This window comes from Strix uralensis, chromosome 6 (assembly GCF_047716275.1).
Source record: "Strix uralensis isolate ZFMK-TIS-50842 chromosome 6, bStrUra1, whole genome shotgun sequence".
Taxonomy (NCBI): Eukaryota; Metazoa; Chordata; class Aves; order Strigiformes; family Strigidae; genus Strix; species Strix uralensis.
The window spans coordinates 18494155-18508226 of NC_133977.1; the positions used below are offsets into that span (position 1 = coordinate 18494155).

The following is a 14072-nucleotide window of genomic DNA, read 5'->3' on the forward strand; positions in this document are numbered from 1 at the left end:
AAAATGGTAACACAGCTGCTCACAGAAACAGAATCTCACACAAACACACAATGTGCCTTTTTCTGATCACAAAACAAATTAGTACCAGAAGCTGGAATGAAGCCCAGTTGGATTTTACTTAAGTCCCCGTGCTTTTCTTAGAAAAGTACAATTATGAGTTGAAATTAAAACCCAATCCTCCATAACCCAGCCAGACTAGGCAAAGCCATACATACTATAAAACAAAGTCATAATCTAAAATACATATTTTTTCAGTGTTTTTTTCATATACCACCTTGAGATTTAGCACTGAAAACATAAAACAGCTTAACATCTGAAGATTTGGATTTAATCATACTGTTTGCAAAAACATATTAATACCTAGAATTTATACGCAGAGAATACTGCAAATATGCCTTGAAATATTCCCCCCAAGTATGAAAAATTAATGTGTTACCATTTCTAAAAGTGAAGGAGTAGCCTCCAGATGCAACTGAACAGTTGCTTCTTTTCCACTTTCCATGTTTCCAAGCTTGCAATATATTTGTAAGCAAAGGCTGTCATTTTTCATGCAGTACTGTAGAAGGGAGGTAAAGATTAAAACTTAAGTTTATCAACTTTATCATCTTAGTACTAAAGACACTCAGGAATCGAGTAAAACAAAAAGATCCATGTTTGTTCTTGAAAAGTCAGGGTGTAACTCCAGGTTGTCATCCATCAGTGTCAATCCATAGGTGCTAAAGGAAGAGTGCAAGGGACCAACCTAATTGTTTTAGAAGACAACAGGTCATTTTTCTTAAAAATTAAAATTTTTTTCAACTGAAAAATAACAATTGTCATAATCTGGTTGTATGGGATTTTATTACACTGTTATTTTAAATTAGCTTTTATCAAGAATGATAAATGACAATTACTATATGATATCCAGTATAAACAGTGTAATTGATTGATTCTTAAACTTGTACACTGGCAGCTAGCACCACTTCACTCAGCTTTGGAGAGACAAAAAAGCAAGCCTGTGCATGATTATATTCTTTATCCAAGACTGCAATGCCTAAGTTCTGATTTGATATTCTAGTGCAGTCTGTCTCTCAATCATTGGTTGATGTTTCCTGTAACATACTTACTTAAACGTCCCAAATTAACATGTTTAAAAATGTTCAGCTTCTTTTAAGATGAAAGCATTAAACAAAATTGTACTCTATCAAACACAAGTTGCAGCACACAGATTTCTATGAGAACCAACCCTCAAAAATGTAACACTAGAACAGCAATTCTGGTTTGGACTACATAGTCCAGTATCTGATCTCTAGCAGGGTCTGTAACAGGTACAAAGGGATAAGCTTCAACGGGCCAGGCATGTATAATATTCTCCCAGTCTTCCAAATATTTTTATAAGAAATATCCAGCCAAAAGTGATTTCCATGTATTTTTAAATTTTTAATGACTTCCAGTCCCATTAACTTGTATAGCATCCCTTGGAATTCACTTATTTATAGCATTCACAACACCCTTCGGTAAGAAGTTCCACCATGAGTAATACTTTTGTTTTGTTTTTTTAACCTGGCTCCTATGAGTTACATTTGATGGCACTTTTTTGATGTGGAAAAGGCAATGAATATTTGATCTGCATACTTCATGTAATTAAAATTAAGACTGTTTTTCCCACATGCATCAAGTTTGATTTGTTGCTGAATTTCATCTGCCATTCTGTTTGCCCACTCATTCAGTTAGGTAACCCTTTGGCAGTTCTTCACAGGTGACTGTCATCCACACTGACTTCAGTGACATGTCATTAATCAACTTTCTCATCTCAGGTCTCACCTCTTTCACTGAAGTCACTTAAGACTATGCTGAACTTAGCACAGGTCCCACCACAAATCCTTGGAAGTCTGCTCTGGTGACCTCATTATGTAAGATATACCACTGTCTTAAGGCTCCTTCATAGAGTCATTTATTTCTCACTGATGCCAAAAGACAGACCTTACCATTTGTCTCTTAGCAGGTTTTGAAAAGAAAGCGACAACGTCCTTTAATATGTTTTCATTTTTTTCTGCTGCACTACAGTTTCTGGGATATTTATTATAGAAGCACTGTCCAACTGTTGCCTGGAAATAAAAATAACATCTCTGTTAGAATTTAAACATCAGATAATAATCAGAATATAGATTTCTGAAAGGCAAGAAGCTCAAAAGGAATGCAAGTTTTACTTTCAGAATTCTAAAACACATGGGGCAGAAGATCAACCTATTCTTGTTCACTCTCTTTCACCATAGCTAACAAACTGAACACATACTCGGTACTAGTTCTGCTACGCTCTGCTTCTCTTTCTCGTAGAATTCATATAGCTAATAAAAATACATTAAGTAACCTGTGCTTACCTTGATATCCAATGTGTTGAATAATTTGAAGTCATTGGGTGGAAAAGCATTAGGTATCATTATCTCTAAGTTTGTATTTGGAGCCATGCTTGGTCCTACATTGATAACCTTGTGGGGAAGAATGTTATACGTTTAAAAATTTACTTCGTGGTGGCTATTCAAGTAACAAAAATATATATAAAGTATAAATGCATAAAACTTCACAGAATGGGGCAGCACCTTGCATTGTTACGCTGTCATGAAAGTGGATTCTGCGAGGAGTTGTAACATTTTGCTTAATTCATTCTGTAGGTTTACTGAACCCTTCACTTCTCTGAACCCAATGAGTAAGTAGTGCTAATCTGCAATGACTACCCTGAGGTCATACAGACTGCCTTCTGGGAGAATATGCAAAAGGAACTAGAAGAGATTAGTGTCTAACTCCTGCTTTTAATCCATTGGAGACAAATCTGGAGCTCCTAGTTCCTTTTGCTTAGGGTAAGATAATTCCTTTTGCAGTGTTTCTTAATGGAAGAAGTGGCAAGTCAGAACTGCTCTACCACTTTCAATCCTGCTTGTGCCAAGTACTTTTTCTCTAACCATTCAGTAGAAGAGGCCAAACACAGTGTTCAAAGAGGGATTAACAGCCACTTCCCATCACTAATGCACAAAAGTTGCTCACCATGCCCTTGTACTCTTAAAAAGTTCCCTTACTGACTGTGCAGGCTGTCATTAGATACACTGGAAACCTAAACATTAACCTTCAAAACAAGGATAATAGGGTTTACAAAGAAAAACTCTTACATGGAAAGTGAAGTTGATATTTTCCTTCATACACATAACTGGTGAATCTTTCTCATTTGTTCCATAAACAAACGAAGCTGGTGATACAAATCTACAATGGTTTAGAAGTTGTTAATTAATAGAATTGCTATATATCATTAGCATAACTTTCTGCTCCATGCTATCTCCAGTACAATTGGTTCTAAGAAAATAACCAAGTTTGCATTTAAGTAAATCTAGGAACACTGAGTACCTCTATCTTTGTACTCTTTCCTCTTAAAAAGGCAGATGAATCAGAAAAAGCCATAAATCCTCACCCAAAACTATGCTCCATGAATGCCCCACAACAAACCCAGAACATGGTTCATGTTAAGCAAGGAATCTGAGGATCTGCTGTGCTCTTATTAAAGACCTCACTTTATAAAAAAATAATAGTCTGCTAAGAGACAAGTTCAAAGCACCATAGGTATCACTGGTCTCATATCACAGTAATGAAAACAAAATCTTAGAAATGTATGGGTCTGACCCAGGATAGCTGTGCCATCTCATTCCCAGCATTCTTCAGCTACATCATGCTTCTGCTTAAAAGCTTTGGGAATTTAGAGTAGTAACAAGACAACAGTTCTACCCGTATGCAGGTATAGCAATAGCTGACTTACCCATGGGCATTTAACTCAGTCTCATATTTTAGAGGTACAGCTAAAGTCAGCACGTTATCCAGCAACATGTTCCCATCTTCATTTTTACTATAAAAACAAAATGAGAGAAAAATGAATATGGAATACGTCATCATATGCTATGCATATTTCTATAAACAAGTATTAAACAGACTTTTCAGCTTATTAAAACATGTCAGGCAGTAAAAAAAAAGAACATTTTATAGAGGCAGAAACCTGCTCGTTATTTAAATATCTATTCTCTGGGGTTTTTCTGTAATTTCCCTGCCTTTACAGATTTGCAACTGATCTGCTTTCTTGCAACTGTGCTTTGCTAAGTCTTTCCACTGTCCCCTATTCTGTTTTCCAAAGCTAGTAATATTTTTCACTGAGCAATTTTTATTAGACTTTACCAGGTAGCATTAATGATGATGTTGAGGTCATCTTCTGCTCTGGTAAATGAGCTTGCATCCAAGAGGAAACTAAAATCCAGCTGTAAAACAAATAAAATTTTATTTATAGCAAATGATAGTGTGTCTTAACACAGTTTAAATAAAAATATTTTATTAAACTCATTTAGAATTTCCTGCTCTAAAAAAATTCCTAAGAAAATACTTGCTTTTTTTGTGTCTTCTGTTCCCTTTCTATTGACCTAACACATTTGTTCATAGCCTTAGTCAGCTCACTTGTCTAGGAAGCCAAGCACAATAAGTTGATGCATAACACAATGTTGTCCCTTAATGAATTATTCCAGAGAGTGTTTAAGCAACTAATTTTAAAAGCAGCAGAGAGATTCAGATACCAACATGATAAAAGACGTTAGTTGGGAATGGAGAGATTCTGAAAAGCAAGGGTTTTTTCTCCCTGAAAATCCTTATAACATATTTAGGGTGTTTTTAAAGCTAGGAACTTCATACATAGCTTACCTTTGATTTTTGATCTACATATAAATAACCAACACTGCACTCAAGTTTCACTGCATGAATTTCTTTATCTAATACTTCACAATGTATCTGTTTTTCTTCCTAAAATAAAGGACAAATTATTAATGATTAAAATAAAACTGCTTTTTTCAGACATTTCAAATTACACGCACACACTGAAATTGGGTGATTTATATTTCTGTGAACTAAGTGTTTGTTATTTCACTGATGCAAATATAGAGAACATTCATATTATTCATGACTACTTTAACATAACCTTATATTGGTTACTGTATCCTGTTACTTCATCTTCTGTTTGCCTGGACTGAAGCTAAGGTGCATGCATCAGACCCAGACCCACTCAAGTTTAAAGCCAACCTCTGAAAGGTGTCAGGGGGATTCTACACAGAGAGCAGTTATTTTAAAAAGGCAGAAAGAGAGACCAATTTTATTTGTGACTTCTTTGTAAGACTATGTATCTCTTAAAAAGAGCAGGTTCAATGAGATCTTTGTGATCACTGAGAACATGATCATCTGACAAAAAGTAGCAGTAACATCCTGAAATACATTTAGACACATTTTAATTTTAGTTGTTACCATCACATCCTGTTACTGAAATGATTTAAGTCACCTATATTAATTAAATTGCATATGGTTTAGGTAGCTAGAAGTCTGAGAACTTCAGAACTGGAGTTTTGTCAGCTTTTTTGGGGGGTATGTGTGTGTTGGTTGTCAGTATCCAAAGAAACTCAGCAATTCATTAACATAATTTGAAAAATATCTGGCTGAATACAAAAAATACCAAAGGATTAGTGTTTGACAGATTTTTTTGTTCTTACCGATTCTAAAACTCGGATGAAATAAAGACCTTTAGGGATCTGAATGTGGAGGACAGTTTCATATGCATCATCTCCACCATTCAGCAGAGAAATGTCCAACAATAAAGTCTTCATACTTCCAACAGCAAGATACGTTTTCTTATCATGAGGCCTATAAAAATAATTATCATAAGTGAAAAGTAATACTATATACAGCTTGTAAGCAAAATTTTCCTTCATTGCTCTTTTAGTTAATTTCATTTGGTTCTGACAAAGCTCAGCTGGAGATCATTAGGAAGGTTTTTACTCAGTTCTGTAAGTGAAGGTACTACACAAGTTATATGATGGTCAACTCCAGTATTGTACTTAAGGCCTGAGGTTATTAATGAGAGAGAAAGAGAATGGTTATCAGACCAGTTGTACTTCTGGCTTTTACAAGATAGGTCCTTTCCTTTACAGATGAGAACAGCAGTGTGCTACCGCTACAGTATTTTCAGACATTATTTCAAAATTCACTCTTTGTACTCAAAGTACAGGAGTGAATATGAAACAGGTCACAAAGAGGGCAAGTGAACATGCCTGTCTTATGATCTATGTAATGTTCTATAATCATGTTACAAGTACAGACAACCTATGGGGGGGCTAAATGTAAACTTCAGCTTGACATTAAAGTTTAATTAAGACTTGTGGAAAGGCTGCCTAGAAATAGACATTTATCAGATATTCTGGCTCGAAACCAAAGCATTAGTCACTGAACACCTTGGGGAAAGAAGCTGGCACTTAGAAAAGCAACAGAAGGTAAAAGCACTGCATAAGCAGATAGGTTCCAAAACAAAAGCGAATTAAAGAAAAACAATGTTAACATTTCAGTGGCTTGATTAAGTTTAGGTTAAATTTTAAAGTTGTTTTACTAGTTATATGCTTACCTTTCAGTCCTCTTATATGCATTAAAGTCAAGCTCATTAACAAGATGCTGTCACAAAGATGCCTCCCAGCTTAACACACAAGTACACAAAAGCACCAGGTGCACATCTGGGACTACAACAAAGCTGAACTAGAGCTTTTCCCTGGTAATCATATTTCATTCTTCATTAAAAAATGCATGATGCGGACTAGAAATTTACAGAGCAGGCCAAAATCTAAGCAATTTAAACAAAACATGATAGTGTATACATGAAAACTTGTAACTCAGTAAGTAAAGCATTACGTTGACACCCCTATTTCATTTCATTCTTTTAAGACTAAAAGTGTTTGCTTTGCTGTTCAAGGATAATGAATGCATTCTGTCTAGACAACATAAATTAACGCTTCACAGCTAACTAGTTTTTAATCGAGATTCTAGGGATACAATGTAATTTAAGGTGATACTTCACACCTTAGCAAGATATTTAGCCTATTTATTTACACTGAAAATCTGTTACTGGAACCTAATGCCAAGCAGGTATGTTGTGATCTGTTTTCCTTTCTTAGAGCTTTGAAGTACTTACAAAACTGCATTGCTAATGTCACGAATGGAAATGCTGCACGATCTTTATTTCCAAAAAGTTTATGATCGTTCAAATAAAATAACTACAGGCCATGTGTTAAAGTAGGCAGAAAGATACTAATCTTATTCTGAAATCTATGAAGATGAAAAAGCTTATGCTCAGGGTCACACAGGTGTGGTTTATCAGCATTATGTGACTGTCATCATCTTTTGGTGTCATTTTAGGTTGTTCAAACTAGCATCTCGATTAAAGTAGAATCAACTTTAAAAGTGATAAATTACACAAGAAATTACACAAAATACCTATCTAGCTGAGATTCACAACAGGTACAATTTCTCTTTTTGAACACAACAACCCGTATTTCTTCCTTTGAAGTATAATATTCAATAGAGAAAAGGGTGGTGATGATAAAATACAACTTAAAAATCAAATAATTAAAATCCATTCTGAATAGAAACAATGGTACATGGCTTAAAACTTTCCAAAGATGCTGCTAAATAGAAATATATCTCACAAAGTATTGCTTGGTGTAATACACATCCTGTGAGACAATAATAATTGTATTTAAATACTTTGAAAATGCATTAATTATCTTGCATAACAACAGATTTAAATGTGATACCTAATTGGAACGAATGGGAAAAAATGAAACATACTAAAGGGTATATAAAAAAAAATTAGGGACATAAATAAAAAAAAATCAGAAAACAAAATTAATTTTGGAAAACGCAAGCTAATTCCACATAGAGAAAAGAACTCTAAACCTCACATAATACTCAACCATCTGGTGTCTCAATCGGCAGTATAAAACTGAACATGTAATATTCTTAAGTAAATGAGGAAAAAAAGCCACTTGTTTTACAATTGAAATAATCAATATAACAATGTCTTAGTACAAAACCGAAGTATCTTCTTTGTACAGTGCAAGTACAGTATCTCCATAAAAGCAGCAGAAAGAATTGATAGCTTGTCAATATAACAGCAGTTATGATGTCTACATATTGAGCATGCATTGTGCACTGTATCTTACCCCAGTTATTTATGAAGTGTAGAATACAAGTTTACCTTTCTGTAAGTTTACCTATAAATATATCTTCTATAAAGATATATTTTATGAGCTGTAAAGTCTTCTAGTTATGCAAGAACAGTTCTTCAGTTATATACATTTCTGCTGCATTTCCTGGAAGATTTAAGATTTTAAAATATTCTTCAACTAAACACAGCTTTACTCCTCATATTTTCTCAGGGAGTCCATAGTCTGCTTTTGCAAATTAATGTTCTTTACATACAAAAGATTAAGGAATAATTTAGATAAAATCTTACTGAACCTCTTTCAAAAAACTGAAAGCCATATTATACTTACTTTGGAAAAGCAACTTTTCCAGAAACGCTCAAGTCAGCAGAACAATTTTCTTCAGAGCAAAATCTTGCAAAAACAAACTATAAAAGACAAATTTTAAAGAAGCACTTTAGGGTATTATGCATTATAGTGAGTAAAAGTATTTCCAAAGAAAGAAACCTATCACATTGTTATCTGGAATTGGCTAATAGCTCTTGCTCCTAAAACCAATTCAATCAGGCTATGATTTGCCATTTTCCAAACACATTCTGCACACCCAGAACAACAGAGAGGTGTTCCAGACTCAGTCTCTCACAGTTAAACCAGTGGGTGTATGCTCAGCTGATTTTTTAAAAAGTAGTACGTAAAAAGGGCAGTGTTTTAAAGGGTCCAGAAACGAGGTCTCTGCAGCCTCTCCTATGATACAGCACATTAACTTTTGCAAGAAAGTTTCATTACACAAAATTTTACTTATCATACTGTTAGTAAGGTTTGATGAGACCAGAGACACCATGCATGTGTCCGTGCCTTGGTTACCAGTATGCTATAGAGCATGTTTATGTCACTATATTCAACAACACCCTCTTTCTCTCTAACTGCGGTTTCTAAAACAAAATTTTGAATGAAGATGAAAAGGAAAAGCATACCATTTAAAAGGAGCTTTTATATATCTCAGAGATTCTGGTAGTCAGCTGTACCTGAATTACATGAAGCTTACCGTTTGTGAAAAGTAATAATATGTTTATGACCATTTAATAGTTAAAAACTCAGAGCATCCTGACTTTTGCTTAAGTCAGAGTAAAAGTCTATTAACTCTTAATAAGTTTTTTTTGGAAAAAAGTTAATTTCATATTCTTTTAAGAATACAGAATACACTTTTTTCCCCACAGACTTTGTGTCTGAAAACCTGCAATACCTTCATAGAACTAATATTTCAGCAACGTCGTTGAAATACTCCAAGATTAATACCAACACAGAATTAATTATAAAGAACAATTTTACACTGGAAAGTGACTCATCCTGTGTAGCTGAAAAAGAATGAATATTTTAAAGACTGAATTTCATACCTGTGTGTTTTGAGGTATATAGTATTATATATTCTTGCAAGTTCTCTGCAGGTAGGGTTTTTTTTTTTTTAAATCATAATACAGATTGTATACCAGCTCTGCAAAGGTTTGTTTTAGCAAAAAATTAGGCATTTTTTTTTTAGAATGTTGGTTTATTAATTAAGATCAAGGAACTAGGTACTGGTCTGAAAAACGCATTCTTTCGCATACTATGGATGTGTGAAGCTTTTTTTACCTGAAGATCAAAATGTGAATATTTACTTACTGCATTTGAAAAAAGAGAACTCATACACTAACCTTGCTTGTTATAACATCTTTTTCTTTCCTCTGTTGAAGAACGGGTTGAAGTGGTGAAAATTCTTGAGCATTTCTTTTCTGTAGAATATGATGCCCCAGATGATAACTTGCTTCAACATGTACAGGAGTCAAGATATCCCTTACATCTTTCTACGAAAATTGGAAACCTAATGAGTTAATCATATAAAACAAGACATGTATGCTTATGTTTTAAAGATTGTAAGGTTCCCTAGAACCAACTTAAACAGGAACATTTATTTTTGACATGTAAAATAATTTCATAAGCTATATGGCTCATATACTTTTCCACACATCTTTGTTGACAAAAAAGGTAATCAGAAACACAGATAAGCATAACTCATTCAATGACAGCATCAGGCATTTCAGAATGTAAGATTCTTATATTAAAATAAGTCATTGAATAGTGAACCTCTTTCTGTCAATAATACTGCCTTACACACCTATGAAATGCTGTACTCCCCAAATAGAAAAATAGGCAAAGGTTGGCTAAAATGGAGAAAGTTAACCAGTGGGATAATGTCAGACAAAACCCATGGATATTTCTGTATGAAATCAAAAGTTCTCCCATGCTACCACTAAAGCAGGTCATGACTGCATTTTATTTTTCTCCCTATTTCCTACTCTGTATTAAAAAGATTAAACTCCTCAATAAATGCCCATTTTGTACATGAACCCTTGACTGTGTAGGAATGTTGCATATCAGAGCCCAAACTACCCACTCGTGGAAACTGAACAGCTTGAAGCACCAAGTACTAACAATAGCAAACCTGATTAAATTATTCCCTAAGTGTAGGAGATAGACAGACATTGATTGTCCCTCCACATGGCCACTACTTTAATTCTTAACTGCAAGCTTGCTTTGGCCAAATCACATATTATCTAATTCATAATAATTTTCCACAAGGTCTTCTCTGCATCTGCTTTATATTACTTCCATTATACTAATTAGCTATTAATTAGGCTTTACTCAAAATACATAAAACGTGCACTGTCTCTTGCAAGGACTGTACTTGACAGACATTCACACTTACTTAACTTTAGAAGCTTCATATAAGTACAGAAACCTCAGTGGGTGGAAGGAGATGCTTATAATGCTATTAATTAAGAATTAAAAAGAAAATTGAATTATATGGAGGAAAAAATACTAATGATAAACTATAGGAACTGATGAGCCAAATCATATCCTTCCTCCTACACAAATACCTGCTGATGCTGGTACAGCAATCTGTACAAGGTCGGCTGTCACTCAGATCTCTCTTAGCTTACTTTTAAAACTCTTAGTGGCAATTTGCCATTGCTCCTGTAAGTAGCATTCACTTAGGTGCAACTACCAGTTAAGATGCATCTGGGCAACTTTCCAGTAGATAACATAAGCTTTCCTTTCTACCCCAAAGCTTTATCGTGGAGAATTGGCTTCTAATGGTCTCACAAGCAAAAAATAAGTAAAAGGAAGGAAGAGACTTTTTCCCTGCAGGTTTTTTTGTAGCTGTAGAAAATCAGGTCTATTTCCCAGACTCTGTGCAAGACCAACTGCACCAAACATCTTAATAGATGTTTGTTTCAAAAGGTCACAGAATTGCTACCTTAAGAATTTTAAAGAAAATTTAAAGAAAAGGCTAGGCAAACTAGTCCATTATTTTATTACCCTTGTTTCCCCTAACACTCAAATACTCCCTGTCCTTAGTATTTCTTTAAAGAATTCTTTTCCCCCTTAGATAAGGTCTTACAGGAGATAAACTGGGGGGTTTTTGAGTTTAATAAAACATGGTTCCTCTGTGTCCACTAGTTTTTATTGTTTGTTTGTGGTTTAGGACTTAAAAGTTTTTCCCATTTATTCTCCAAAATTTTTGTTGGAATAGGCAAGAGTCTAAGATGTCTGACAGATCAAATCACTTTTATTATTTCTCATCCAGTGAATGAACTTAAAAATATTATAACCTTGTCCCGACTGCAGTTGTTTTTACTTTCAGGACAGGTCTCTCATTCATCCTTCAGAAGGATACATCAAGCATGAATATAAAGGTTCATTTCCTCCAGGGCAACAATGACTTTGAGACTACTACCGTCTTAGGTTAGGATCTTACTGATTAGATTCTTACTAACTCATTTCCAAGTCAGTACCATCCTCAGTTTCAAAGGATGGTTGCTGTTGAATCAAACTCTACCTCTGGAGAAACCAACAGCCAACTTCCCCCTGCTGAGTAGCTGGTACCATCTCTATTATTGGTCTTGGTACAGGCCTCCCTGGCTAGCTGACACCTTTTAGGTCTCCAACAGCCTTCTGCTGAATGCCTACTTGCCCTGGCAGCACTTCTACCTCTGTGGCTTTTCCTTGAAGCCCTCCTAGCAGCAGATTCCTTTTACAACAAAGTTGTCTATACACTTTCACAGACAGAGAACTTTAACCATGTTCAGTACTAATCTAGTCCTGGATTCAGGGTTGGTATGTCCAGGAGAAGGATGTATCTGTGCAGGCCTCACTTTTGTGAACAGAGGCGTAGAGAGATCACTTTTTCAGCACGGTGCGCATTCTTCATACTGCTCAGCTCTAAATTCTTTCATGAAACTCTCGTGAGTGCTCTTCCTACCCTGTTTCCACCTCTTGATTCTCTGAGTATTTCCTTGGTGAGTGCTGCATCCCTTACAGGAAAATATCAAACAACTCCAAACAAGTGTTCTTCATGCCTTGCTAGCCTTCGGCTCCTTGCAAGAAATTCACAAAACAGACCACACTATAAACCTCGAACTACAGACTGTCTTCCAGCAATCATTTCACTTCCTATGGATCAGGAATGGGTTCTATTATCAGGTGAGTCTACCTCATCTACTCCCAGTAAAAAGGTGAGCAACACCATACACGTATTCTTTGAAATAGTTACAAATGACAAAACATAATAAACATTTTCTCTGTGCAATTACAAGTTTAAAGATTTTGCATTAAAGAGTACATAGGAAAGTTCCATCAGCAATGTTCAGCAGAAGATGTATGTTATACCGCATCTTCTTGGTTGCTCCAAACTAGCCTCAATCTATGATCTGTCATCCACAAAAGAGGATGAAAAAATGTCAAGAACGCTTATGTCCTACTTCATCACTCTGATTACTATTCTTATGCACACTCTCACCGACATAAGAGATGGCAGACCCACTGACTTTCCCACAGAAAACTGAGAAAGCATCAGCATTAAAATATATGAACTGTGGAAGTTATGAACACAAATATTTTACTTCCAAAATGATGTGATGCAAGTGTAAACAAAATAGGTTCTTTTGCAGCAGGTGTGCTTTTCAAAGGAAAACAAAGGATTTACAGGGCAATACATACTGAAAATTACATTACCCTCATAAACGCTGGATGATCTTTGCAGGCAATATTCTTGCTGTAAATCTTTACATTTCCTGAGATTGTATCAGATGTTCCATTGGAGGAAAAATAAAATCTTGCTTGTGTATCCACTTTTCTGTTCACATCAACACTCAGATTATAAAGCAGTACTGCAAAATAAAACCAAGAGAAAAGTTATAAAAACTTTAAGTGTTATAATTTTAACGAACTTATGATAGAAATTACATCTTCTGACTCACTTCCTTAAGTATGTTCTATAATATCCATTTTTAAATGCTCTACTTAAAAATCCTCTGACATAAATCCCTACCTAACAAAAGCTTCTAGCCCTCTGAAAATTGACTGCATCATGACTGATTCCTCATACACACTTTTATATCAGGGATAGTTTTGTCAAGTTATAGTTTTGTACCACAATCTATTTAAAGAAAACCTGCTTCAGTTACTTACAGCGCTGACATGAAATTTCAACAAACAGGTAAGTCAACAGACTCACAAATATTGTCACAGTTTTTTCTATTTAAGTTAGCATGAATTGCTATGATAACAAATTGCAAATAAGTTTCAGAGCATTACTAATTATTACTTCTTAATCTCTGCCCAAAGTCAAGTTAGGATATCTAGATTTTCCTCTAGAATTTCCTATTTAAATTAAAAGGTCTTATGTCCAAATTCAGCAAAGATAATCCAGTCTGACTGCTCATTTTTCACAACAAATATGAATTTCAAAAGATCTGAACTCGAAACTTTACAGTTCATTGTTGGGTATGTTCTCTGTAATGTGTTCCTAAAGGATATTGAATATTCTCATACAGAAGATTTAAGCAATTTAATTTTGTATACTATGTATTTGCAGGGCTGTTTGCAGTTTACAAATAGCACATGACAAGCAGGTTAAAAGCACTCAGGCAATACAGTCAAATTTAGACAGTACATCATTTTAAATAAGTTCACCATGAATATTCCCTCCAATAGATATTGCTTCAAGCAATACCA

General features: G+C 34.8%; 1 protein-coding gene across 2 annotated transcripts in view; it reads right to left on the reverse strand.

Annotated features, from left to right (window-relative positions):
• ITGA4 (integrin subunit alpha 4) overlaps positions 1–14072 on the reverse strand; it is a 38723-nt gene that overhangs the window by 3587 nt on the left and 21064 nt on the right. Inside the window, exons 15-25 of one of the 2 annotated variants that reach the window (XM_074873054.1) lie at positions 13071–13225; positions 9710–9859; positions 8370–8446; positions 5541–5691; positions 4705–4803; positions 4192–4271; positions 3782–3868; positions 3144–3234; positions 2361–2468; positions 1968–2087; positions 437–556 (exon numbers count right to left, since the gene is read on the reverse strand). In XM_074873054.1, the coding sequence (XP_074729155.1) occupies positions 437–556; positions 1968–2087; positions 2361–2468; positions 3144–3234; positions 3782–3868; positions 4192–4271; positions 4705–4803; positions 5541–5691; positions 8370–8446; positions 9710–9859; positions 13071–13225 (1238 nt within the window). Of the gene's footprint in view, positions 1–436; positions 557–1967; positions 2088–2360; positions 2469–3143; positions 3235–3781; positions 3869–4191; positions 4272–4704; positions 4804–5540; positions 5692–8369; positions 8447–9709; positions 9877–13070; positions 13226–14072 lie in introns of those variants that run through there. The other variant, XM_074873055.1, reaches the window with a different exon arrangement.